The 25281-nt window shown below is 57.3% G+C and overlaps 1 protein-coding gene across 1 annotated transcript; it reads right to left on the bottom strand.

Moving 5' to 3' along the window:
• Window positions 1-255: 255 nt before the first annotated feature.
• Window positions 256-15725, bottom strand: ARF1 (ADP ribosylation factor 1). The gene is made up of 5 exons (XM_019437223.1): window positions 15596-15725; window positions 1919-2103; window positions 1706-1816; window positions 1505-1629; window positions 256-1404 (listed from the first exon to the last, which is right to left on the bottom strand). The coding sequence occupies exons 2-5, from the start codon at window positions 2064-2066 to the stop codon at window positions 1243-1245; spliced, it is 546 nt and encodes a 181-aa protein (XP_019292768.1). The 5' UTR covers window positions 2067-2103; window positions 15596-15725; the 3' UTR covers window positions 256-1242.
• Window positions 15726-25281: the final 9556 nt, after the last annotated feature.

Raw genomic sequence — 25281 nt, 5'->3', positions numbered from 1 at the left:
CCCTCCATCCCCCCAACAGGCCAGGTGATATGGGCAAGGGCAGCGCGCCCCCCCCCCCCCCCCCCGCCGGTCCCCATGCAGTGACCCTGCTGTCCCTATCATGGCCTGGCACTGCCAGCAGGGAGGCCAACGAGGCAGTCACTGCCAGGGCACTGGGCCACGTCCACACCTGCCACGAAGCCAGTGGCCTGTGTGTCCTGCTCCTGTTCCCAGAGGTGAGCTGTGGCTAGTGGCACCAAGCATTGGAGAGCCGTGAACTAGTTAAGAGACTTTATTCTAGTAGCTATAATTACAGTGCTTGTTTGTCGAAATGAAAACTGAAAACAAGTATACAAAACAGTTGATTACTAATTGTGTATTGAAAGCAGTAAGAGGTTCCACGACACCAAATAAACCAGTTCTGAGGATTTCCCCAAGATAAAGTTGAACGGCTCCAGCTTCTTCAGTGTTTATCAAAATACGAAAGAAAAAAGTAGACGTCGTCGTTTCGGTGGCAAACCTGACCCTTGCAGGCTGAGGGAGTGAAAGCACATGTGGACGGGGGCTCCGGGGGTCCCCCTGAGGGCCCTGGAAGTGGTGGCCGCAGCCCCCAGCCCATCCCCCCTGGGTGGCCATGTGGGCACAGGTGCGAGGACAAACGCTAGGGGAGGCAGGACCACCGGAGACAGCAAATCACGGGGACCCTGTCGTGACCATGCAGGATAGACCATGGCCGGCTCTGCCCCGTCACGTTCCCGACAGGAAACGGATCACCAGTGGACCAGACGCCAGCCCTTTACCGCAGAACCTAACTAGGCACGTTTCTCCCTTCCGTGTGTTCAAGTGTTCTCCTTGCCTTGTGTTTTTATCTGTTTTAAAAATGCACTGAGTTCGGGTTAAAAACCAACCACCAAAATTGATTCCAACACAGACCTAACGCCCATAGGAGAAGCGAGCGCCAGGCTGGCCCCGACAGCAACTCCTGGGGGCCCCGTGAGCCTAAAATCCCTTCTCAGTACTGAACAGTGGGCTGATTCTTTTTACAATAAAAAAAGCTGAGTAATATTGCATAGGAGTACCAGAAACTGCCTCGTTGGGAACAGAAACTATTTACATTAAATAAAAACCCGGCTGCAGGCTGCGTCTGCACATTTACAGCATGGTGAAGCACACTGTGACCGACCATGGAGACAGCTTCTGGCACTCACACCACATGAGAGTAAAGCAGGGTGGAAGGAGGGAGTGGGGGGGAGGGGGCGCAGCTCACTTCTGGTTCCGGAGCTGATTGGACAGCCAGTCCAGTCCCTCATAGAGCCCGTCCCCGCTGGTGGCACAGGTGGCCTGAATGTACCAGTTCCTGTGGCGCAGCGAGTGCAGGCCCAGCTTGTCCGTGATCTCGGCTGCATTCATGGCGTTCGGGAGGTCCTGGTGGTGGGAGAGGCCGACGACCTCCAGTCAGTGGGCAGCAGGGACCACCCCTTCCCGCCTCCCACCCCGCATGGCCGGGGCCCACGGGCGCGCATACCTGCTTGTTGGCGAACACCAGCAGGACGGCATCCCTGAGCTCGTCCTCCGCCAACATCCTCATGAGCTCCTCACGGGCCTCGTTCACACGCTCTCTGTCGTTGCTGTCCACCACGAAGATGAGGCCTGCGGAGCCGTGGGCGTCAGGACGGGCGCCGATGGCGCCCCACACTCTCCCGCAGGCCACAGCCCCTCCGCTCACCTTGTGTGTTCTGGAAGTAGTGGCGCCACAGGGGCCGGATCTTGTCCTGGCCGCCCACGTCCCACACGGTGAAGCTGATGTTCTTGTACTCCACTGTCTCCACGTTAAAGCCTGTGGGGGCCACGACCCTGGTCAGCCTGCCACCCCAAGCAGTGAGAGGCCCATGCCCCTCCCCTGCTGCACCCCCCTGCCCCCCGCCCGCGGTCTCCTCACCTATGGTGGGAATGGTGGTCACAATCTCACCCAGCTTCAGTTTGTACAGGATGGTGGTCTTCCCTGCAGCATCCAGGCCCACCATGAGAATGCGCATCTCTTTTTTGCCAAATAGGCCCTTGAAGAGGTTTGCGAAGATATTTCCCATGCTGTAGACTGGGGGGAGCAACACTGGCCAGAGAAACCTGTGGAGACAGGGGTCCCTGGGTCTCTGTGCCGCCCAGGGCCAGCAGCGCAGGGGCGCTCCGGCGGAAGGACAGGTCTGACCTCTGACAGCTCACAGGGTGGAAGCTGACCACATCTGGTTCCCAAGCAGCAGAAGGGAGACTGATGTACAACCCGCAGAGGGAATGCTGTTCACCCAATGGCTGTGGCTTTCACAGGACGCAAGCTCCTCAACCGTGCAACAAGAGGGGCCAGAAACAACCATCCCGGCAGTGACGCAGGCCAGAGCCAACCACACCAACGTGACGTGCTCAGAGCTTAGCGCTCACCCACAGACAGGATTCGGAGCCAGACAGCATCTAGGCTCTTGGGCAGCACACAGGCCATGAAGTCCCAGGGGGAGTGACCCCATGGGCCGCATCAGGGACTGCGTTTGCCACAGGCTCCCCTCGTTCAGAGCAGAAACGCTGGGCCCAAGGGAGTGTGGTCTTCCATCCCACAGCCCCCAGGGCACAGGAGCCACCGGGGCCTGACCTCCCCATAGGCGGGCACTTTCATTTCCAAACAGGCACCTAGAAGAGCTGGCCACCTTCTCAAATGCACACTGTTTGGGAATCTGGGTGTTTATGGCTGGCTGCCTTTATGAAGCCAAGCACCCAGGCGCTGGGCAGCCTTTACACCGAGCGCCCGCAAGACCAGGAAGAAGGCTGGCCACCTGCCCCCGCCCCCAGGAGCAGCCAGGAGCTCCATGGTCTGCGGGAGTTGCAGAGGGTACAGGTCTGCCCTGCGTCACCAGCTGAGACCACACATGTTCCCACTCCTGGTCAGCACCCAACACACCCACTTTACCGCCAGGACGCCTGTCAGTTCTGTGCCAGTCCAGTCAGCACTGGGTGGAAATCACCCACCCTACTGTGAACCTGACGCTCCCACGGGCCTGGGCATGCCAGCAGAGGCCTTCAAGCTGGTTTCTGTGCACTTGTTACTGTTAAAGATTTTATTTTTAAGTCATCTCTACATCCAACGTGGGGCCTGGCCTCACAACCCTAAGATAAAAGTCTCACGCTCCGGTGAATGAGCCAGCTGGACGCCGCGCCTCAGTGCATTTTTGACAGTTTATTGCTGCTATTACCTATTCAAAAAATTAAAATTTAAAACGACCTTTACTGTAACGCTTCCTTTTCTGCAGACAGCCCATTTTCCTAATATACACAGAGGATGACAAATCCTTTGGGAACACAGAACGGACCAAACACACACATTCAAACTCAGCTCACTGTTGAAATCACTAATGAACAGGTGCCCAAGCGACAAAGACAAACAGAAAAAGGGGGAGACAGGTTCTGGGAGCAATAAGAATGTGGCTGGACCTTCCAGGAGCAACAGACCCAGGAACTCTGCCACCCATGTCCAGGCGGGAGGGTGTGGGTGCACACTGTGCTGCACACAAGGACAGACACCCCCAGGCTGCCGAGCCAGGACGCACGGCTGCCTGCATCTGGATGACCGCAAACAGCCATGCAAGTCTCCCTCTAAGAGCCACCAATGGAAGAGAACAAAAGAAAAGAAGGAATTTGGGGGGAAGGAAGAGAGAAGACTATTTCAAAGGAAAAAACAAACAGAACCCCCAACCCTCACATGGCTGCAGCCAACAAGGTGGGGACCCAGCGCACACAAAACAAGAATGGGGAGTCAGAACACAGCAGACCTGACGGCCAAGGTGAAACACACAAACCTGTGCACACGTTATGGAAAAAAAAAGGATACTTTCACTATGGGGATGTCTTTTTAGATACGACACCAAAGGCATGGTCAATAGAAGAATTGATGAGCTTAACTTTGTGAAAGCTACAAACTCCCAATCCAGGAACAACCAGGTCAAGGGTCAAGAGAACGGGAAGATCAACCAGACAGAATATTTGCAAGAGACACGCCTGATCACGGACTGCCATCTAAGAAATGCCAAAAAAAACCACTTAGAACTTGATACCCAGCAGACTGAAACTGCACATAAGAATTTTAAAATGGGTCAATGACCTTAACAGACCCCTCCCCACAGAAGATCTACAGATGGCAAATGAGCACGAGAAAAATCTCCAAGTCAGTATGTCTTCGGGAAATGCAAACGAGAACACCCAGCTGCCCACTACACACCTATGAGAAGGGCCCAAACCCCCCACACCCGCACAAGTTGCATAGCATGGGGGGGTGGGGGGGGGGTCACAGGAACTCTGCCTTGCTGGTGGGGACCTGAAACCGCATAGTCACCGTGGAAGGGTTTGGTGGTTTCTCACAAAACCAAACATTGTTGCACGGTGCGACCCAGCAGTCGAGCTTCTGGGCCTTTACACAAAATCCTGGACGTGGATGTTTACGGCAGCTTACCCACAACCACCCAAACTTGAAGAACCAAGACGTCCTCCATGAGGTGACGGGTAAAGAGACTGTGGTCCATCCACGCCAAGCGACATCACTCAGCGCTAAAGAGAAATGGCTTAACCACATGTCACTAAGTGGAAGCAGCCAATCCAAGACGGCTGCGCACTGTGGGACTCCAAGTGCCCAGCGCTCTGGAAAAGGAAAACCACGAAGACAGGAAAAGGATCCCCCCAGTGGCTTCGGGGATTAGGGAAGGGAGGGATGACTAGGGACACAGGGGGGCTGGGCTGTGAGGGTGGTGACAGCCATCACGTGATGGGTCCATGTCATCCCATACTTGTCCTCCCCACGAAAGGATGGGCCCTGGGTGCTGCAGCATCAATGCGGGTCCCCCAGGTGGGGACACTGCCCTGAGGGAGTCTGTGCCTTCCCCACGGTTATGCTGTGAACTGAAAACAGCTCCCAAGGCTTGCAGGATGAGGGGGAAAGGACAGAAATTCTAAACCAAACAAACAAATTTACCATCTGACTGATGGAAACTCCAAAAAACAACACAGGAAAGCGTGGGGAGGAGATTCTGCTGTGACACCCTGCAGGAGCACAGAAACCTTTAGCCTGAAAGAGCCTGGGGTACAGACACGGACACAGATGCAGTCTAAGAACACCAAGGGTCCCAGCACTCTACCCCAGTGACACAGCAGTGCCCTCAGCCAAGGTGGCGATGCAGGGGAAGGGCAGAACAAGAGCCATGTCCCTGCAAAGAGGTGGAGGAGGGAGGCAGAGCTCCAGAGAAGGGGACACGCCACAGGCATGGCTTTACAGTGGGGCCTGGCTATCCCAGGGCAAGGGAAAAACCGATGACAGGTACAGAAGGCCCGAGGATGAAAATGAACACAAGAGATCACTTGAAACATATGCCATCCCCACCTGGCTCTGCAGCAGGTGATCCCCCCCCACCCCTTGCCATACTCTTCCTGTTGCTGGGGTGAGGGTGATCCAGAGGGCTGAGGCCAGCCCGCACTGTCCAAGCGGACCCCCAAGGGGGTGTCATCAGCATGCTCATCTAGAGATGTGGCCACTGCAGTGGAGCCACGACAGGGGTGATCTCGGGGAGACGGGAGTGGGCGGGCTATCTCCACTTGTCTTAGCACTAATGTAATCTTGTCCTTACCATGATCACAGAGTCCTGGGGACCGAGGGGTAAAAATGTCACTTGCACTCTCCCCAGCCCCCACGTGGGCAGGTGGACCATTTCAGGGTAAAACTGCCTGTTAGCCTCCTCCCCCCAGCGTGCCACCACCAGCCCCCAAGTCCCCACTTGCCCACACACTGCCCCTGGCCTGCTCGGCTCTGCTGAGCCCTCGTTACCAATGTGGTCTGGGTCCTTCCCCTGTGGTTCTCCAACACATCAAACTCTGGAGCCCCAAGGGGACTGACGAGGTGAGCGTGCAGTTTTGGGTGCAAGACACTACCACACGGGCGCTTGGTCTCCCCCAGCCGAGAAGCGTCTACACCTGCACCTGGCCCACGACCCTGCTGGCTCCTGGCCTACCCCAGCACATTTACTGTTTTGCAAAATGTCAAGACCTAACAGAGAATCTGCCACAGGAGAAAGGTGGACCTCAGGAGAAAGGTGGACCTCGGAGCCAACCTGTGGCCTATGTCACACCCTCTGCCACCAGAATCCCTTAAGCTCAAATCAAAACTCATCTTTCCTGTTTACAATGATGACCCTCTGCACCAGTGAGCAATGAAAACACAGACTTTCTCAGAAGGGCTCCCTCCAGCCCCACAGCCTCGAGGGAACAAGTTTTCCCTCTGTTAGGACCAGAAACAACATAAAGCAAAGACCTTGGCGGCCCACGTTCTCGGATAAAGAGGTCTATGTGGCTACGGGTCAAGGCCAGCGATGGGGCCTCCGTGGGGAAGCCAGTCCAGCCAGAAAGAAATGTAGCTTTGTGAGTTTACGCCCGTTCCGCTCCAATAAATGAATCCAACATGACTGGTTTAGCTGCCAAAGAGAAAAAACTTACTGTGACTTCCGCCTGTAACCCCAGCCTCTCCTCTGACAGGCCTCTGAGGTTTCAGAGTAAGCAAGGAACAAAGTCTGTCACCTTCTCTGAAATCATCGACTCAGCAGAATCTCTACCAGCGAAGACCAAGATGACCTGAGCAGTTTGCCATCATGGCCAAGAGGCAACCACCAACGTAGAGCTTGATTTGACCCAGGGAGACAAACACATTGGGGTTTGGGCTCCATTCTGCACTGCGGACACGATGCACCACTCGGCCTCCTCCATAAAGGGGAGCTCAGATGTTTGAGTTCCCTACATGAGTGAAAAGCTGGGTGACCTCTCAGCTCTTCATCTTTCAGCCTTATTTTTTAATTTTTTAACCTTTTTTATTCATTTTTTGAGAGAGAGAAAGAGAGAGAAAGAGAGACACAGAGCACGAGCAGGGGATGGGCAGAGAGAGAGGGAGACACAGAATCTGAAGCAGGCTCCAGGCTCTGAGCTGTCAGCACAGAGCCCGACACAGGGCTCAAACTCACCAATGGTAAGATCATGACCTGAGCTGAAGTCAGACACTTAACTGGCTGAGCCCCTCAGCTGCCCCCCCACTTCTTACAAGTCAAGTTTATTGGACTCAACTTACATACAGTAACATGTTCCGCCTCACAGTTCATACCCTCGTTTTGATTTTTCCAGAGCTCATATGCACTAAGAACCGTTTTTTAAGGGTCTCATGAATGAGCAACTGCTTTCTAGCAGCCCCCTATGTGCACCAGTCGTCAATCACTCAAGCCCCATCCATCCCTGACACAGCAGCCACCTATGTGCACAGGTTGTCAATCACTCAAAGCCCCATCCATCCCTGACATATAGATCCTAAGTGTAAAATGGGTCCTCAGGGCTCCTGGGTGGCTCAATCCACTGACCGTCCTACTCTTGATTCAGCTCAGGTCTTGATCCCAGGATCATGGGATAGAGCCCTGCGTCCACACTCAGCGTGGAGCCCGCATGAGATTCTGTTTCCCTCTGCCCCTTTCCCTGCTCGCGCTCTCTTAAAAAATTAAATAAAAATACATACATAAATAAAAGGGGCCCTCTACTTTTGTAGGCCACATGTAATCTCTTGCAAACTGCTTTCTGCACACCAGCTTTGGACTCCAGGGCCTCAGCTAAACAAATAAAACCTCAGGCCATCACCCTGCCCATCAGCACAACATGTCATTCTGTAGCCTAGGGCTTCTTCTACAGCAGAGTATATTACCTAGTGTACCTAGTTTGTAAACACTAGTGGACCAGGAAAACTGAACGTGCCAGTACTAGTGCTAGGCAGATACACCACAGAGCCCTAACGCAGTGTGACACACAGGAATCCACACAGCCAGAGGGGACACTACACAGCCCGGCACACCCAAGGCACCTAAGTGGACTGATCTCTCTTATTTCCATCAGTTTTATTCCTATGACTGACCTATACCTTGTATTAGTTTCAGGTATGCAACAAGGTGTCTCCCTGTAATTACGTGTTCACAACTCTAGCTAACACCCACCACCTCACACAGTTCCATGTTACTCTCCTGTGAGAATTTCCAAGGTTTCTAACACCATCCAGTACTGTCAATGGGTCACCACACTGCCCCCCACGTCCCAGGACATGTCTCTTTCCACCTTCACTCAGCTCCCCCTCCCCCACCACATCCCAGGACATGTCTATCTTCCACCTTCACCCAGCTCCCCACCACCACATCCCAAGACATGTGTACCTTCTTCTTCACCCAGCTCCCCAACCCCCCCTGCCCCCACCCTGTACCACTAGGAACTTTCCATATGAAACACACAGTGCAGAACCAGATCATTCTGACCAGCACCCCAAGGCCAGTTCTGATGAGGAACTGCCTAGGGACTGCCATTGGGCCTTCCGGCACAAACCTTCAGGGTGTTTTACGGGACCCAGTCAGGCCCAAGGGCTGGCCCCTGTGCAGTGATCCCAGCCCCCACCCCCACCCCTCACTTCACACTCAGTCTATGGTGGCTGACGGTGGGGGCAGGACCTGGCAGGTCTGACTCCAAGGGCACAACACTACTGAGATTCAATTTAGCTGGCTCTTTGCCAGCTTCTGATTCAATGTGAAATGTAACACCCAAAAATGAGTTTCCTCATCACTTGCAGCTCCTATCAACAGTAACACAGCAATGTGAATACCCAAGGGCCACTGTCCACTGTCCACCAGAACAGGCACTGGTGGGACAGTCTAACCACACGCAACGAACCCTACTCACTACCAGCTACAAAAAACAAGGCACTGAACAGAAGAACATGTTTACAGTTCCTAGTTCCCCCTTAATTCAGTCTTACACTTTTACTTACTGTTTTGTAACATAACTACCCTCTAAACACTTCACCAAACTTCTGTTCTTCTGAAATGTATACAATGGAGCAAAATCCTAAGGGGTGCTGCGCGGCTCGGTGGGTGGAGCATCTGTCTGACACCGACTTCAGCTCAGGTCATGATCTCAGGGCTTGTGGGTTCGAGCCCCACGTTGGGCTCTGTGCTGACAGCTCAGGGCCTGGAGCCTGCCACGGATTCTGTGTCTCCCTCTCTGTCTCTCCTCCACTCATGGTCTCTCTCAAAAATAATTAAGTGTTAAAAAATATATATATATATTAAAAAAAAATCCTACATAGGCTAGCCCAATGTAACCAATACCCTTCTACAGAAGACCAATGAATACAAATGTCACATGTGTCTCCAACTAGACAACAAGGACCAATGAGACTCAGTCCACGCAGGACCCTTGACACACGTGTCACACTTTCCAACTAGACAACAAGGACGGATCAGACACGGTCCACGCAGGACCCTGGACACACGTGGCACATGGTCTCCAACCTGAGAGAAGGAGACACACAAGTTGAGCCTGGCCAGGATGCTGCTGTGTGGAAGAGCCCCTCAGCTCTCTGCATCCGTCCTGATGGCAGACATGGACCGCTTCACAGTATTTTCTTATTCCTGATTGGTTCCTGGCCACGAGGCCTTCCACTTCTGGCTCTGGCAGTCATGAAGGTCCCACAGTATTCTAGCCCATAGGACGGACACTTGGCCTCCCATTCTACTCTGGCTTACACCTAAGGGCACAGATACCCTCTCTGACCCCAAATGCAGTCAAGTCTGAAAGACTTGTTACTGAAAAAAACTGAAGATCAAAAAAGCAAATTTGCATCAACCAACAACACTGAAATGCACAACAAATTGAGCCGAAAACGGGGAAATTCAAGTAATTTGTGAGCACAAGGCAAAGCAGCATCTGAGAAACCATGGCAGCTGTACAGCACCTATCAGCCTGAGAAGGGTCCTACCACCGACCTTACTGATCCGCGCAAGCCTGGACCAGCTGCAGGGGAACACAGGGGAATGTGTCCAGAGACCCTGGGGCCCCACCCTGACCACACCCCCAGCACCTTCTCCACGGAGGTGCCCGCTCAGTCTGTTACGCCACCATCCGCAGGAAGCAGCCCTTTGGCTCCAAGCTCAGCACACTCACACACGGAGGCTGAGCAGGACACGAGTGGGGCAGAAGGGTGAGGAGTGCCAGCACGTGCACAGTGAACAGACTGTCAGGGGCATCTCTCTCGGTGGGGTCCCCCACAAACGTGCTGTGGCCAGTCGCTGCACCTTCTCCTACCACATGGACTCCAAGGGGCCAGAGACCCCCGTCCACACCCTCCAAGGACGGGGAGGTAGGAGCAAGCCCTCCTGCAAACCACCCAGGGTGGCAGGAGGTCCTGAAGCTCTCTCAGCACAGGGGCCAATCCTCAACCCTCGGTCTGGGTCTTCAAGGGACTTGGAGGGACCATTACTGAGAACAAAATTAAAAACCCGCAGCCCCACCTCTTCTGGAGGAAGCTTGGGGGGGGGGGGCGGGCCCTCCGCCGGAACTCCCAGCACCAGACAGCTCTGAGAACCACTCCTCCGACCCCGCCTGCAACCTCAGGCAGCCCTGGTGGGGGGTGGGGGATGACTCTGGTTCACATGCCTAATCACACCATTCTCCACCTGAAGCCTCTCGAGGGTCCCCACGGACCCCTAGGCCGGACCAGGTCAGCACCCTGCATTCACACTCTGGTGCCACCCTCCACAGGACCCCATCTCTACCCCTCCCCACAGGTCTCCACTAACACCAAACCCCCAACATTAACCAAGAACCTCCTCTCCATCCCCCTCGTCCCCAGATCTGCCTGCCTCACCCTCTGAAAGGCAGCCTCCCCACCCCGGTACCTGCCTGTGCCCTGGTATCCTTATCTCCCCTCTGGCACCAGCAGGGGCCCACTAGGCAAAGTCAGATGCCTGTACACCACCCGCCAGGAAGGGTCCTCACAAGGGTCGGAGCCGACACGCCCGTGGAGCTTCACAGTGCCACCCCACCATCCCGAGAGGAAGCTGGCAGCCAGCACAGCTGGGGTACATCCCATCCTGCAGCTCCATCTGCTCATCACAGGGAAGTCACAGGACAGTGAGTTGTTGGCGAGTGTGAGCCCCCACACAGGAAGCTCCGAGGAACCACCCGCCAGGGACCAGGGACCACTGCAGACCCACACGCTCACTTCCCATACACAGGGCGGCTGCATCCACCACACAGGCCATTTTCTCCTGGAAACGGAGGGCAGCTCTTGAGAAGGTACCACAGAGAACAGAATGCAATCTCCCTTGATTTACAAGGTAGTTGCATTCCTGGAAAATTCAGAACATCTATCAAGGCTGCGTACAAAAAAGAAAAAGTGGTTTGGTACACAAACCACGATGGAGTGTAGGAAATCACTTTTTTTTTTTTTAATTTTTTAATGTTTATTTATTCTTGAAAGAGAGACAGACAGAGAGGCAGAGAGAGAGGGAGACACCGAATCTGAAGCAGGCTCCAGGCTCTGAGCTGTCAGCACAGAGCCTGACGTGGGGCTTGAACACACGAACCCACAAGATCATGACCTGAGCCAAAGTCAGACACTTAACCGACTGAGACACCCAGGTGTCCCAGAAATCAGACTTTTTATGACCTGAGGGCACATGGAACATACTCTTTCTGGGGACGAGGACCACTGGCCTGCAGCAGGTCTCCCCAGGCCCCCCTGCCCTCACCTGCTCCTGACAGTTCTCCAAACGGCCACGTGCCCCTGCCTGGGAGAGGCTTTCTGTTACCAGACCCGCAGGACCCTGCACCCCATTCTGCTCACTGCCCCAGCACCACACATCCACCCGTTCCCTCCTCTGAGGCACACTTCCCTGGGCATCCGAGACTGACTGTCAGGGACAGGAGGAAAAACTGTAAAAGCACATCTATCAGGGCCCAGAAATTAATCACACACATCTACACATACACTTCTCCTAAAAATGAGTTTGTGGGGAAGAAGCCATCCAGTCAACAATGAACTCCACGCTGGAGCAATCTGACCGTCCTGGACATTTCAGGGAAGGAACTAAGACTGAAAGTCACTGTTGACTGCACGGGACCTGCCCTCAGGTACCAGCAACGGGGACTTAGTGCCTTTTCGTCCATCTCCCCAGGAACTGGCAGTCTCCCATCACTTTGACAGCCAAAAACGCTGAAAACTGTAAATATCTTCAGCCAAGTTTCACCACCAAAATCAACACAACAGACAGTATTTTAAGTATAAATTAATGGATTCAGTTAATTAGGAACCCTGTGCTCACCTACAGATGATAGGAAAATTCACAGGATAACGCTGTTGACAGCAATGTTTGAGACAGACTTTGTTTTGGATCCAGTGATCAAAACGCTGGCATGTCTAACTCACCCTTCATTCCCACTCTTCACGAAGGAGACCAGACGGAATCTTGAAATTGTTTCCTTGGCCACTGGCCGAAGTCATACCGATGGGACACTGACACTTCACAGTAAAGTTTTCAGGACCTTAGAGAACCAGAACCCCCAAGCTTCCTGTTTAGCTTCCATGTACGACTCCACAAAACTGATTTCCTATGTAACACAAACTGAAAAGCATCAGGTATTTGCCAGATGAAGTGCCTCTTGGAACCCTTTCCGGCACTCCTTCAAGGAGCAAAGCTTATTAAATTCTGACTAAACGCTAGTGTTTCCCAAATCTACCATGCACTTCCAACTTCTAGAACCGTGTGTGGATCATAACTGGGCATCCAGTAATTTATGGTACGCACTAAGGGTCACCTCTGTGGCCTCAAGAGATACAGAAAAGTCAGCCTCCTGAACAGAATCACTCCCACATCTGTAACATCTCCCTGCCTTTTATGTTTTTGTGGTTGCTTCCTGACTTTAGTCAGGGCTGCCGATGACAGGATGCCAAGCTCTGGTGGCCACGGTGTGCAGAGACCAGGAAATAGGGGTCCATGGGGACCCAGTGGAGGGCGGCATGTCCCTGCATCAGTCAGCTCTGCCACTGCTTCCAACTCCTGGAAGGAAGCTGAGGAGGTGTGTGTGTGGGGGGGGGGGGGGGGGTGTTGCTGAGGGACTCCTAGGAATCAGGAGCTTGGATGCTTTTGTGCCAACCTTGCTACATTGCTTTCCACTAATCAGGCCACCTGACCCCTCCAAGTGTGGACCACCTTCCTGAACAGTGACAAACCCATAAAGCTGCAATGCCTTAACAGTCACACACCTATGCTTTCAAGAGTGCCTAATAATCACCAGAACAAGCACCCGAGTGGTTACAATGTGACCTGGAATTACCCCCCCCCCCCATAAACTCGGCAAAGCCGTCCTTTGCCAGCAGGCAGGGTTCCAGCCAACCCTCTCCCAGGTCAAAATCGCTTCTGAAAGACTGGACACTGCCACACCAATGAGGAGCAGAGAGCACAGCTCAACTCTCTCATTTTAGGAACCCTGAGACCCCGGCCTCCAGGCTCTCCAATGAGCACAGGGGTTTCCATGTGACTGTGACATCACCTCCGCAGCTCATAGCCCACAGACTTTACCGGAGCCCACGGGACAGGGAAGTGCAGTGGAAGTGTCCTCTTGAGTTGTCCATGACACAAAGCAAGTAACCAGACCACATGACCTACAAAGCAGAACCATGAGGGGCCAGAACCAGCTTCCCCTTCTGCACTTTCCTTAGAAGCTGATTGCTCAGCACGTAAGTTAGCCATTCGCCAAGCCAGACATTTCCAGTCTTGTGTCTGCAGACAGGGACCACGCCAGGGGGCCTCCTGGAGACAGGGACCTCTGTGCTCAGCCACACACACTCCTGCCAGGGGGCCTCCTGGAGACAGGAGCCTGTGCACTCTCCCAGCAACCAAACCAGCTCTGTGCTTGGACACGACCAGACATGGGCTCATATACACACACTCCTGCCAGGGGGGCCTCCTGGAGACAGGGACCTGTGCGCTCACCCAGCAACCATGGACCAGCTCTGCACTTGGACACCACCAGACTTGGGGCTCATACACATACACTCCACCAGGGGCCTCCTGGAGACAGGGACATGTGCGCTCACCCAGCGATGACAGACCAGCTCTGCACTTGGACACGATCAGACATGGGGTTCATACACACACACTCCTGCCAGGTGGCCTCCTGAAGACAGGGACGTGTGCACTCACCCAGCAACCAAACCAGCTCTGTGCTTGGACACCTCCAGACTTGGGGCTCATATACATACACTCCTGCCAGGGGCCTCCTGGAGACAGAGACATATGCGCTCATCGCAGCAACCAGACCAGTTCTGTGTCGGAAATGGCCGGACTTGGGGTTTACTTATACACACACACACACACACACACACACACACACTCCATTCCTTCCATGCAGACCCCTCTGAGAACAGCGCTTGCACTTGTGGCCACTCATGTGGCTGCTGGAAACTGCACACACCTGGCCAGTGTCAGCGGAGCCACGACGTGGCCCAGCGTCTCTCGCACACAGGCACACGCACGCACCGCTGGAAACGCAGGTCCGACCATGCAGACGGCGGGCACACAGAGGAGTGCTGACCACTCGCTCACTAGTTCTGAAACAAGCCTGCCGGGACACACGAGCGGCAGCACCCACTTCCGGGACCCTCTCCTCTCGCCACGGGCGCTGCTGCGGTCCTGCGGGACCGACCAGCACACAACTACTGGTGACTGGGGAAAACGGGAGGGCGGTCGCCGCACGGCTCCGGGACTCGGCACTGACAAGCAAGCTACCATCTCCCACGCCCAGACCCACCCCGACTGTGCAACAAGTAAGCGCAGGGCCGCGGAGGCAGCTCGCCCCCGACGGCCCGTCCACAGGTACACTCCGCAGGCGCCAACTAGGAAGGAAGAGTGTTCTCATCTCCGCCAGCCGCGACCAGGAAGTCGGCCCTGGCTTGCATCAAGTTTTGGTAAAGGGGCCCCGCACAGACGCGGACGCGCCCGCCGAGCGCCCGGAGCCTCCGCTGGCAGCAAGTGCCCAGCACTCAGACCCCGGGACCTCGCCCCGCAGCCCCGCCCCCGTCCTGCCAGCCAACAGGAACTGGGCTCAAACCCTGGCCGTCGCGTGACCTTGGCGGCGTCCCGGGCCGCGGGCTCCAGTTTCCTGGTCCTCGAGACCCCGAGGCGGGAGGCGGAGCAGGCGGAGCAGGAAGCACCGCTTCCTGGGGAGCCCGCGGCCTGGGCCGGACTTCCGGGCGTGCACCCCGGTGGCTCCGGGGGGCACGAGAACCACGGCGGAGGCTCGGGGGCCCCGCGGTGCGACCGACCCCTGACCCAGCCTCCGTCCCCGGGACTCCTGGCCCCCGACGCAGCCCGCGCCTCACCCCCCCCGCGCCTCGACCCCGATCCCGGTCGCGGCGCCCCCCGCCTCCACCCGGCCTCAACTTGACCCCCAACCCAGCCCTCTGCGCCCGCCCCGCCTCGATCCTCATCCCAACCTCGACCTAGGCCTCGACTCGACACCCTCCCCACACTCGACCCCCGGCCCGGGCCTCCGCGCCGGTCCCCGGTCCCCGGCCCGGCCTCGGGCCTCACCGCCCCAGCCTCACCTCGGCCCCCGCCCGGCCCGTCCTCACCACAGCCCTCAACACCCTTCCGCCGTGGCAGTGGGCAGTGCGTCGCGTAGCCCTGGCAGGCCCCCGCCGCCCGCCACCCGGCCCCTGGCCCCCGGCCCGCCGCCTCACCCTCGGCGGCCGCGGCGAGGCTACTGCTCCGAGCCAGGCGTTGGTTTCGCTCCCACAAGATGGCGGCTCTGACGGCGGCCACGTCAGTGCCTGCTGCCGCAGGGAACACTGGGGAACGAGGCGGGTCTGCCCGCGGCCCCGCCCACCCCTGCTGCAGCACGCACGCGCAGACTCCTGGCTGGGGGCGGGAGTGCCGGGACAAGGACTCCGCCCCGCCCCGAGCCGCGCCCCTCCCGCCTTTGCGCTTGCGCACTCGCTTCCCCGACTCGGGGCTGAGTCCGTCCGCGCCTCAGTCGCGCTTCTTAGGGGAGGTGCCAGGTAGAACCCACCGGTCCATTTTGTAGATGGGGAGACTGAGGCGAGGAGGGGATTGCGGCCCCGGGAGAGGCGGCGCTCGGGTGCAAGAGAGGGTTCCTGTTTCCTCCCCGGCCAGGCAGTTCCCAGCGGACCAGCGGGCAGCGGGCTGCGGTCCCTTTCCCCGGGCGCCAACCCCCGGTGTGGTAATGGTGGCCACCAGTAGGTGGTCCGGGTCCTGGAGTGACCCAAGCAGCCGCGCGCGTGCCCGGAAGAGCGCCCCCGGGGAAGCATGCTGCAGATCACATGAAGAAGCCTTCCAGTTGGACAGGCTGAGCAGGAACCAAGCCAAGCAGGGGACAGTGCTGCTCTGGGGTGGTCAGGAGCCCAGACCCAGGAAACTGGAAGGTGGAGACCCCTTCTCCGGGAAACCTTGGGCGGATCAGAAGGGAGACGCGGACAGTCGCCTCCCTTCTCCATAGTCTCCAGGCTCAGGACTTGGCTGTGGACCCCACATGGAAGCTTACTCTGGCCTCCTGCCAACCCCGGTTCCCCCTCCTTTCTGCCACCTGGGCTCCTCCCCCCCGCCCCTCGTGCTGGTTTGAGGGGTCTCCCACTCGAGAGGGTTGTTACCATTGTTGGAGGGGTTCTCCAGACCCGTGTGTTGTAGAGGGCACAAAGCAGGGCCATCACTTGTCAGAGAAGGGCATGAGGTATTTTGCTGCCTGTCGAGCAGCCTCCTGCTCCTCTCTGCCTCCCTCCCCCGCCTGCTCCAAGCTGGGGGGCTGCCCCAGTCCTCCTCAGCTGCCCTTCAGCCCCAAACAATGACAAACCCGTCTTCTGAGAGGCTGATGGCCCTGTGAGCCAGGCCTTGCAGGTCCCACCTGGCAGTCCCAGCCTCCCCAGACCTCACCCCTTATGGATGAAGCAGTCTGTGATCTGCACCGCAGCATCTGCCCCCAGTGCTATCATCTTCCCTCCTCTGCCTGAGGCTCCCAGCTCAAATGCGACCTCCATGGATCTGCTTGGGTTGTCTGGGGGTCTCTCCTGCCCTAAACATGCCACAAATGCTCAGGCAAAGTTACCCTCAGGAGTATGTATCTCTAGGGAGTGACACAAAACCTTCTGCTGGTGCTGGCTCCCCACCCCCAGAGAGCCAATCTCCCACCAAACATCTTCTGAAGCTTCCTTTGAAATTTAAGCTGTGAAAAAAATATATAGGCATGAAAGATACATGCACAGTTTTAGGAAGATTAATTCCTGTGTATCCACCTCTAGGTAAAGGCATTCACTTTCCCTCTTGATTCCATCCACCTGGTGTGTCCTCTCCGGAGGAAAGGGACCATCTGCAGGCCAGGCCACACATTTATGGGGGCCCCATGCAGGCACAGCAGGGGAAGGATCCCTGCCCCTGGCAGGGAATGAGGAAGTGCCAGGTGGTTACCTGGGGAAACTGAGGCCCAGCTGCTCATCTGAGGTTACCTAAGGTTACCTAGGGCCTCCCTGACCCTCCTCCCTGGAGTCTGGGGATAGGGATGGATGGATGGAGCAGGGCGCCTGCCCAACTTCAGCCAGGAGGGGGCGAGGCGAGCTGTCTACAGGGTCCTGCAGCCCACATTCTCACTTTCAGCCAGACCACAGGTGTGGGGGCTGGCTGGGGTTTGGGGTCGAGCTCCTCTCCTCTGGGGGTTCCCAGACCCAGGACCAGGTCAGACGCCAGGATGCTAAACAAGAACCCCCCATCCCAGGGAAGAGACCAAGGACTGGCTGGAGCAAAGGGGCAAGAGCAGGAAAGACGGGGAGTGCAGATGTTCACACCCTCCAGGACCCCCAGCCTGGCAGGCACCTCACACAGCTCTGTTTGCGGCCCCTGAGAAGTGGGCAGTGTTCGCGGCAGACTGAGTCTGCTCAGGGAGGCTTAAGCCCACTGCAGGTCATGAGGCTGCGACTGGGGCCCGAGGATCTTGGCCTCTAGCAAGCCTGCGGCCGACCCCACACTGCCTCTCACGACACAGGCACTTCACTGCCTCTGTGCTGCTCTCTGGTTATCCTGGGTTCCTCCACAGCAACATGCATATCCCCTCTAAGAGTTCTCTGGATAGCGTGCGGAGAGGGGCCCTGGTGTTGCCTGTGTCTGGACCCAGAGAGGACCCCGAAACCTATCCAGACAAGTGGGTACGGAGAGCGCCCGTACCCTTCTGCAAGAGCCCACCCTTCTGCATGTCCTTCCTGGTGCAGCCTGAAGGTTGACCATGTGGGCCCAGCCCTCACATCCACACCTCATTTCCCCCCCACTCCAGGGCTGCCCTGCCCCTTGGCCTGGGCCTGGGGCTGGGCCTGGGCCAGGGCTGCAGCCAACCAGGCCTTGACTCTTACCTCTTTGGTCATCCCAGAAGGTCATGGCCACAGAGCAGTTCCACTCACGTGAGAGTCCTGTGTTACCTCAGGGCCTTTGAACGTCCTCATCCTCCCCATAGCTGCTCCTGCCTCAGATTCCTCATCTTATGTCAGCCCCTCCTTGCCCTGCACCCCTACTGTTGAACCCTCACCCCAGCCCTGCCCCTGAGGCTCCTTGCCATTCCTGAGACATTCCTGGCCCGGGGCCGTGCTCCCTTCTGTGCTGGGGTGGTTGGTTCTCCCTGGCAGGCCAGCTCCACCGGGCAGGGCTGTTTCCAGCCTGGTTCTCAGCCCTGCTCAGCAGGCACCACAGGGGGTGGGGGGGTACCCTTAGGACCTTCTGCTTGACATTTCGCATCTCCTGCCCTTTTGAATGTGGGCGTCACTCCCAAACAGCAGTGCGCGCAGGACCTGCCACAGAAACCTCAGATACTTTGATGTCACATTGTAGCTGTTGCAGGAGCAGGGGGAATGTTTCTGCTCCCACACCACTGAAGCCAGGGAGGGCGTCAGCTGCACCTGGTGCTGCTAACCGAGGCCACCAGGCACAGTAGTCCTGCATGCCATGCCCCTTCCATGAGGCCCTTCACTGTCGTGACTCCTGGCTTTCTGGGGGTGCAGTTGGAATGCAGCCAGCAGGACCCCCTGCAGGTGTTGGGTCTGGGAGGTTGGTCTGGAAGGTTCTGACCACCCTCACTGCATTTTGGGATCTGGCGTCCTGTCCATACAATCCTCACCCCTAAAGTCACGTGCCCCAGATGTTTGTCAGCTTTCAGTAACTGGATCTGTTCCTTTTGAAATGGTGCATCATTTATTCTAGGCACCGATCAAACCTCATTCTGACACAGGGCCCATTTCACCAGGCTGTCAGGGGGCCCCGGCAAACACAGCCTCCCCACTCTAGACTGACGGTGGCCCCCAACATCTGCGGGTCTCAGATGCCCCTTCTGCTTGTGAGACGGTGGCAAGTAGTCTGCCTGTTCCAGTATCAGCCCCACCACCTGCGCCACTCCCTCATGGTAGTTAGAATGGGGTCTCTGTGGTTGACCTGGCCCTAGCCTCCACCCCAGCCAGCAATGGGTGTATTTGCTGGATCGCACAGCTGAATCTGTAGCCAGAAGGACTTAGTGCTTCCTTTTTTTAAAGTTAATTTATTCTGAGAGAGAGGGACAGAGCACAAGCAGGGGAGGGGCAGAGAGAGTGGGGGAGAGAGAATCCCCAGCAGGTTCCATGTGGTCAGCACAGAGCCTGACACAGGGCTTGACCTCACGAATGGTGAGATCATGACCTGAGCAGAAATCAAGAGTCAGACACTTAACCGACTGAGCCACCCAGGAGCCAGAAGGTTTTAGATCCACCAGGTAAAAGCATGCCTCCCGCCAGCTGGAGAGGAAACCAGGAGCTAGCAGGGGGTCAGTTTTGTTGCCAGGCTGTGTGGACACGTGCACCGCAGGCTGCAGTTCATCCGAACCACTTGGGGCATGGCTGGATCTCCAGGTCCCACGGATGTATTGGTCTGGGTTCTGCGGAGAAGGGGAACCATAGGGACATGCAGAGATCTAGACGAGACAAGATTTATTATGGGGATTGGCTCCCACGGTTCCGGAGCCCGGGAATTCCAAGACTCCGCTATCCACAAGCTGGAGACCCCGGAGAGCCTGGTGTCATCGTAATCGCTGAGAACCAGGGGCACTGGTGTCTGGGGGCAGGAGATGAAGGAGGTGTCGCTCAGGCAGCAAAAGAATTCCCCTTCCTCTGCCTTTCATTCTATTCAAACCCGGGTGTTGGAGGAAACCCACGTGCTTTGGTGAGGACAATCTTTGCTCAGTCCACAGCTTCTGATGCTCCTGTCTCTGGAATGCCCTCACAGACACACACCCAGGAATGACACGTTCCTGGCCATCCAGGCAGCCCTCAGCCTGGTCAACATGACGCAAGATTAACCATCTCTGCAGGGCTGGGTGCGGCCCAAGAACCTGCTAACAGGTTCCCTGCTTCTGGCCCAGGGGCCCTTTTTGGCAGGAGGCCAGGGTGGGTGACATAGGGCAGTGCCACACCTACAGACTGCAGCCCCAAAGCTCTTGGATTTGGGTTTCCGCTGGCAAGTGTCTGCCTGTGCACCTGCTGTCTGGCATGCATGGGGGTGCAGACTGCCAGTGCGTTTCAGGAATCTGCACTCTGGGAAGAGCCCCCTTGCACCCCCAGCCCCGTCCATGCCTGGGCCTGGCTCTGTTGCTCCCCCGCCCCGATTTGGGGGGTACTCTACCTGATCCCGGGGCACATTTCACCCCCAGCCTCCGGCCAGGCCCATGGAGAGTGGCCAGGGTGCCTGTCTGTTGGGCACCCACTTCCCCAGGAGCCCAGGTCCCGGTGGGGCGGGGGAGGGGGAACCAGTCTTTGCTCCCATTCTACTGGGGACAGCCAGCTTGTCTTAGAGTCCTAGGACTCACCCACCTCCTCCACCTCCACAGAAGAGGACACCAAGGCCTGAGGACAGGACCAGTGGCCGTGGTGACCAGTGGGGTCTCTGGGAACGGCCGGCCGTGGCGAGTAGACAGCCCAGTCCTGGTGCTCTGCCGAGTTTTTCTCTTTTAAATTGGCACGCACAGATATTCAGTGAGCCTGGGGATGTGGACACATCTGTGTGTACCCCGTAACACCCACACCCCAACAAAGGTGCACACCACACTCACCCCCGCAGCATCTTCCAGCTGCCATGCACCTCACCCCCGGCTGCTGCATCCCGCCGAAGGGGCCGTCGCCAGTCCAGAGGGAGCTGTGAACACAGCTGCAAGGAACACCCTCATGTGGCACTGTGGGAAATGCTTTCACTTCCACAGTGCCCAGAGTGGGGTTGCTGGTGTGTGCGCAGCAGTCCCTTTATGCTGGGACCAGATTTCTGGAGCAGCTGTGCATGTGGCTGCACCCCCCAGCAGAGGGGACAGGGTGAATACTCACAATGGCCTGGCCAGGCTGGGCTCCCCTCCTGGGGGGGAAGTCTCAGACCTGGGTCTTCCCTGGCCTCATTGGCCCCACCGTCCACAGTACACCTCCTTTTCTTGCCCCCTAATGTCCTTGTTGGGGACAGATGGTCCTGGTCCTCTCCTGTGGCACCCCTGCTCTCTGCCCTCTCACCTGAAATAAAGCCCAAGCCTGCCTCTCTCCTTGGGGGCCCAGGGAGGAGAGAGGGGCCCTCCCATTTCTGAAGGAATCCTCCCTCGGATCCTGCAAAGAGACCAATGGGACCCTTACCTGGGTTCTGAGTGGGTCACCCTGCTGATGGCCACCAGCAGGGCCTGCATCTGAACTCAGAGCTCCTGGGAACCAGGTTTGCAGTGTCCTATCAGGGAACACGGCTGAGTACATGGAGCTGCTCTGCTCTGGGGGGTTGGCACTGGGGCCTGTTTGAGTTAGAGTTCTCTGGGAATGTTCAGGGGCTGGCAGTGCAGCCAGGTTGGCAAGGGGCCAGCACAGAGCAGGGAACAGCTCCATAGGTTGGGACAACATGAGTGAACTACTGTTGCTGGTGGCATGCAAGAGGAGGCTGAATGGCTTTTCAACACAGGAGGCATCAGGTAAGGCTTGCTCAAGGTGAGCTAGAGCTAAGATTCCATTATTTCTTGAGTAGAAGTAAGTCAGAGGTGGGAGAGGAATGTGATGATGAGAACAGCTAGACTAGAGGGGCTTCCTTTTGTCCTTGGAGAACATCTGAGTATATTATACCCTGTTGGGGGGAGAGCAATGTAGGTAAAGGGGTAGGGGTCCCTTCGTGATGTGGTCAGTTGTGGTGGATGAAAGACCTTATATGGGGACCTGAGGTGTGGCTGGGGAGGGCCTGGCACCCAGTGAGGTGGTGGTGGGGGGACGGAGGAAGGAGTTGAGCCCCCACAGGTCGTGCAGGGGGACACAGATTGTGAGGGGTACAGTCCCAGGCTCCACCTGGATGAAGCTGTTCTCTTGAGGTCCACGCACCAAGGGTGAGGGGGGCTGGTGTCTGTGTCCCTGTCTCTGCTCCCTCTCCCTCTTTCAGGACCCGGACAGAGGACAGTGGGAGGGAGGGACCCCGCAGAGTCCGGGGGACACAGAACGCATTCTGGCTTCTGGAAGCCCTGGCCATGAGCCCAGGAATGTGGGGCACCGGCAACTGTGAGAGGTGGGGAGGACCCTCCTGGAGTCTTCAGGCCTCCAGGGCAGGGCCACATCCCACAGACCACACCCCAGACTGCACTGCCCCCAGCTCAAAGTAGCTGTCAAGTGGGGCCGTGGGCCACTGGGCAGCTTCCTGATGGCCCAGTAGGTGCCCAGTGCTCCGCTGGGTGGAGGACTTGGAGCTGAGGGGCTCTGCTGTGGATTGGGGGCTAGCCCACTGCTGCTGCACATGCAAGGGTGTCCAGGACCCCAGACGAGGCCCCCCACCCGCCTGTATGGTCCCTGTTCTGGTTCTGTGGCCTGGCCACAAGCTCCACAAAGCTTCAGATGAGTCTTCATACATGATATCTCATCGTTCTGGGGCTCGGGACCTGGGGCATCTCGGGGACATGTACTGGCCTGAGGTCTTGCATGAGGTGCAGGAGATGGCCACAGTGCCTATGTTTACCCCACAGGTTCTACAATGGATGGAGCTGTGTCACCCCAAATTCCCGGTGGTCCAGGACCACAGAATGTGGGCTCATGTGGAAATGGGGTCTTTGCAGAGGTGATCAAGGTGGGGTATCTTGAGGTGAGAGCATCCTGGATCAGGGTGGGTCCTTATGAGACAAGGGAGGGGGTTTGAGATGGCCACATGGTGACAGAGGCAGATATTGGGGAGACATGGCCACGAGCCCAGAACGCCTGGGGCCCTGGCAGCCGGGAGAGGCAGGAGGAACCCTCCTGGAGCCTTCTGAGGGAGTGAGGCCCTGTGACACCTTGACCTCAGTCTCCTGGCCTCCAGACCTGGGGGTCTGTCCTAGGCCCCCCGTTTGTGGTACTTCATTAGCAGACCCAGGGCCTTGGGCAGCCTTCTGTACTCACTGAGCTGGTACACGGGCTGGAAGGATGGGGACCCCGTGGACACCGTGTCTCTTCTCTGTGCCTGTCCTGGTGCTGCCTGCACACAGCAGCCACAGGGTGGCCCACTTCTTGCCGCTGGGCAGGCAGTCGGCTGTGGGGCTCAGGGCCACCTAGTGGTCACAGTGGCTCTGGCTCTTGGGGACAGAGCAGTCCCCTCCTGGGCGTCCCCTGCCCTGCACCCCGCTCCCACCAGCAAAGCAGGCCTGGCATTAGCTTACCAGAGAGCACCCCCTCACCCTGCTTCCCTCACTTGTCGCCCCCAAAGCCCCATGTCTGCAGGAAGCCAGGCATGTAGAATGTCGGCCCTGCAAGCCTCAGCCAACTACCTGGGGAAAGACGGGCCACTGTGGGGCAGGGCTCCCTTGCCTGCTGGCCACCCTCCCCACCCGGGCCGCAGGCCCAGGCCTGGAGCACATGTCAAGATGCATGGACTCTCTCAGGGCTGCAGACATGTCTCACTGACCATCCCATCATGCAAAGCCCAGGCACCTGGACGACAAGCAGAGAGGGGTGCCACGGGGGTCAGACACCTAGTGAGTGGCCCGGTCAGAGGCACCGAGTGAAGCTAACAGCCTCCCCCTCTCTGTGCCCATGGCCTCTGCCATCTGATGCCCTCTTCCCCCCAGCTCATTCCAGTTCACAGGCCTCAGGTCCTCCGGGCCCTGTAGCTCCTCAGCTCTGTCCAGGCTCCTGCCCCAGGGCCTTTGCACTGGCTGCCCACCCCAGGCAAGCTCCCTCCCTCCCTTTGTGTACCTGTGCTCTCCCCCTCCTGCCTCTCTCTGCCCCTATGCCCCTACCTCTGCTTTCTTCTACTACACATGACACATTTGATGCATTTTTTGTTTTACTGTTTTTGTCCCCCAGTGAAAGGCAGGACATTTGCATGGACACACTATATAGATACTCACTAAGTGCTTGTCAATTTTTCCTGGGCAGATGACTGACAGGAGAGCAGGGTGGGTCTCAGGGGCAGCCAACAGGCTCAGAGAGGGGCCTGGGGCCATGCTGGGGTCTGCTGGGTCGAAGGCCACCTGGTGGTCACAGTGGCTCTGGCTCTTGGGGACAGAGGAGAGAGATCCGAGGAGATCCAGGCGGAGACGGTCAGGTGGGGGCGCTCCTGCCCAGGCCACTGCCACCGGGCTGGGAACTCTCCATGCTTTAATTAAAGCCCGCCCCTCCGCCTGACCCCACTCTGCCATCACATTCTCCACTTAATTGGGGCCCTTCAGAGCGGCCGAGGTTAATTAAAAAGCCCAGCTGAAGGCATCGCGGTGTCCTGGCATCTGCCGCCAGAGCCTGCCCGCGCCCAACCCGTCTCCCCCCCCCCCACCCCCATCCCCTGAGGGCCATCCCCTAGACTGTCGCCCCACCTGGGCCCCTGAGTCCACCTCCTCACACCTTGCCCCTCAGAGATCCTGAGTTTCTGGCCCACCAAGGGGCGGGGGACATGGCCTGAGTTAGGTTTTGTCCAGCCCTGGGGTCTAGGCACTGCTTCTGGCTCCCAGGCCGGGGTGGGCTGGCCTGTCTTCTGCAGCCCAAATCCTCCACCCACGGGCCCAGCTGTGCACCAGAACCTGAGGAGCCCCTTTTCTAGGGGAGGGAGGTCTCAAGCCTCTTCCCACCACCCTGTTAGGATATCTGTGAGGAAGAGACCAGAACTGGCCGCAGACAGGCTCCTGGCTCCCCAGCTGGTTCAGGGCTGTGGGTTCTCTGTGAGGGCAGCTGGCATGGGGAGATGAGGGGATCTGAGGCCCACCAGGTGAGAAGCCGGTGACCCTGGGGTCTGTGAGCCAAACCTTCAAAGACTTCATATCCCCAGGCCTGGCTGCAGACAGGGAGACACAGGCCATGAAAGGCCAAGGCCCTGACAAAAGCTGGCCTTGTTTGGCCACAGATGGGAGGAGAGAAGGTCACAGCATCATGCTGCTGCCCACACCCCCAGC

This window comes from Panthera pardus, unplaced genomic scaffold (genome assembly GCF_024362965.1).
Source record: "Panthera pardus isolate Hobbes unplaced genomic scaffold, ASM2436296v1 HiC_scaffold_1, whole genome shotgun sequence".
NCBI classification, from domain to species: Eukaryota; Metazoa; Chordata; class Mammalia; order Carnivora; family Felidae; genus Panthera; species Panthera pardus.
This window is presented reverse-complemented; position numbering and strand designations above follow the sequence as displayed.

Bases quoted from the DNA above. Each gene is read 5' to 3' on its own strand.
- ARF1 (XM_019437223.1), bottom strand. From the start codon at position 2,066: ATGGGAAATATCTTCGCAAACCTCTTCAAGGGCCTATTTGGCAAAAAA. The intron at 1,630-1,705 runs GTGAGCGGAGGG...ACGGCTCCGCAG, and splicing joins CTACTTCCAGAACACACAAG to GCCTCATCTTCGTGGTGGAC. The intron at 1,405-1,504 runs GTATGCGCGCCC...TCCCACCACCAG, and splicing joins TGGTGTTCGCCAACAAGCAG to GACCTCCCGAACGCCATGAA.